The 1,265-nt window shown below is 59.4% G+C and overlaps 1 protein-coding gene across 1 annotated transcript in view; it reads left to right on the forward strand.

Annotated features, from left to right (window-relative positions):
* Positions 1 to 536: 536 nt before the first annotated feature.
* LOC106819884 (ATP-binding cassette sub-family B member 7, mitochondrial-like) overlaps positions 537 to 1,265 on the forward strand; it is a gene marked incomplete at its 5' end in the record, with an annotated part of 12,658 nt that continues 11,929 nt past the window's right edge. Inside the window, 2 exons of the mRNA XM_014824459.1 lie at positions 537 to 675; positions 992 to 1,178. Coding sequence (XP_014679945.1) covers positions 537 to 675; positions 992 to 1,178 — 326 coding nt within the window. The remainder of the gene's footprint in view (positions 676 to 991; positions 1,179 to 1,265) is intronic.

The raw sequence follows: 1,265 nt of genomic DNA on the forward strand, positions 1-1,265 counted from the left end.
AGTATACCCACCGGTGCCATCACGCGCAGCGCTGGATCCCCGGCCAGCTGCTCTCTCCTCCTCCTGCCTGCACCCTCCTCCTCGCTCCTCCTCCTCCCCTCGCTCGCTCCTCCCCCTCCTCCTTCTCGACTTCTCCTCCCCCTCCTCTCACCCTTCGGGACTGCCACCGACTAGACCCACGCGCCCATGACAGCGCGCGCGGATCCCCCGGCCCGCTCTCCATCTCTCTCGTCCTCCCCCTGCCTCCTCCTCCTCCTCCACCTCCGCTCCTCCTCCTCCTCGCCCCTCCTCTCCTCCTCCCCCCCTCCTCCTCACCTTCGATGCCACAGTAGACCCACAGGCGCCCCGGGAGGAGGAGGAGGGGAGGAGGGCCGATTTTAATATTAATTCATTAAGTAAGTATTAACAACAATAATGCACTACTTATCAAGATTGAATATCAACCGATTAACGAATCGATCGAATACTAACATTAGTTAATCGGTTAATTAATCGATTTCATTAACTCGTTACCTCGTTAATTCACTCGTCTGCAGGTGCTCAACGTGCAGGTCCCGTTCCTCTTCAAACACGCCGTCGACGAACTCAACTCCCTCACCGGGTACACCGCGAACTTCTCCGACCCCACCGGCCTCATCGCTGGAATCACCGTCGTCTCGGCCGTCCTGATTGGCTGTGAGTGGCGCGGCGCGCCTCCGCGATTGGTCGGGGACGTCGGTCGGGGATTTCCGCTGCGTTTTTTTTTTGTTTTTTGTGGGGGATGCGGTCGTTTGTTGAGCGCCGCTTGTTCGAGACGGTGCTGCCATCTACGTCGGCAGAGCGGAGTGTTTGCGGTTTTCCCGCGCCGGAAAGATGATCGCGCGTCGTTTCGTTCCCGTTCCCGCCAACAGATGGCGTCGCGCGCGCATTTGCGCGTTCGCGGAAAAAGTCGCGAACCGGGCGAAAAGGGACGGTCGGTCGCGCGACGTTTAATTCCTGTTTCTGCCGACAGATGGCGTCGCTCGCGCCGGGGCGTCCGCCTTCAACGAGCTTCGCAACGCCTTGTTTGCGCGCGTCGCTCAGAACTCGATACGGCAGGTAGCGAAGAGCGTATTTCTTCACCTGCACTCGCTCGACCTCGGCTTTCATCTGTCGCGGCAGACGGGGGCGCTGTCGAAAGCCATCGACCGCGGCACGAGGTAGGTGTTGAGGGGGTTGTTATCCGGTTTGTCTCCTCCTCTTCCTCCTTCTCTTCCTCGCTCTCCTTGTCTCTCTTTCTCCTCCTC

This window comes from Priapulus caudatus, unplaced genomic scaffold, assembly GCF_000485595.1.
Source record: "Priapulus caudatus unplaced genomic scaffold, Priapulus_caudatus-5.0.1 Scaffold4919, whole genome shotgun sequence".
NCBI lineage: Eukaryota > Metazoa > Priapulida > Priapulimorpha > Priapulimorphida > Priapulidae > Priapulus > Priapulus caudatus.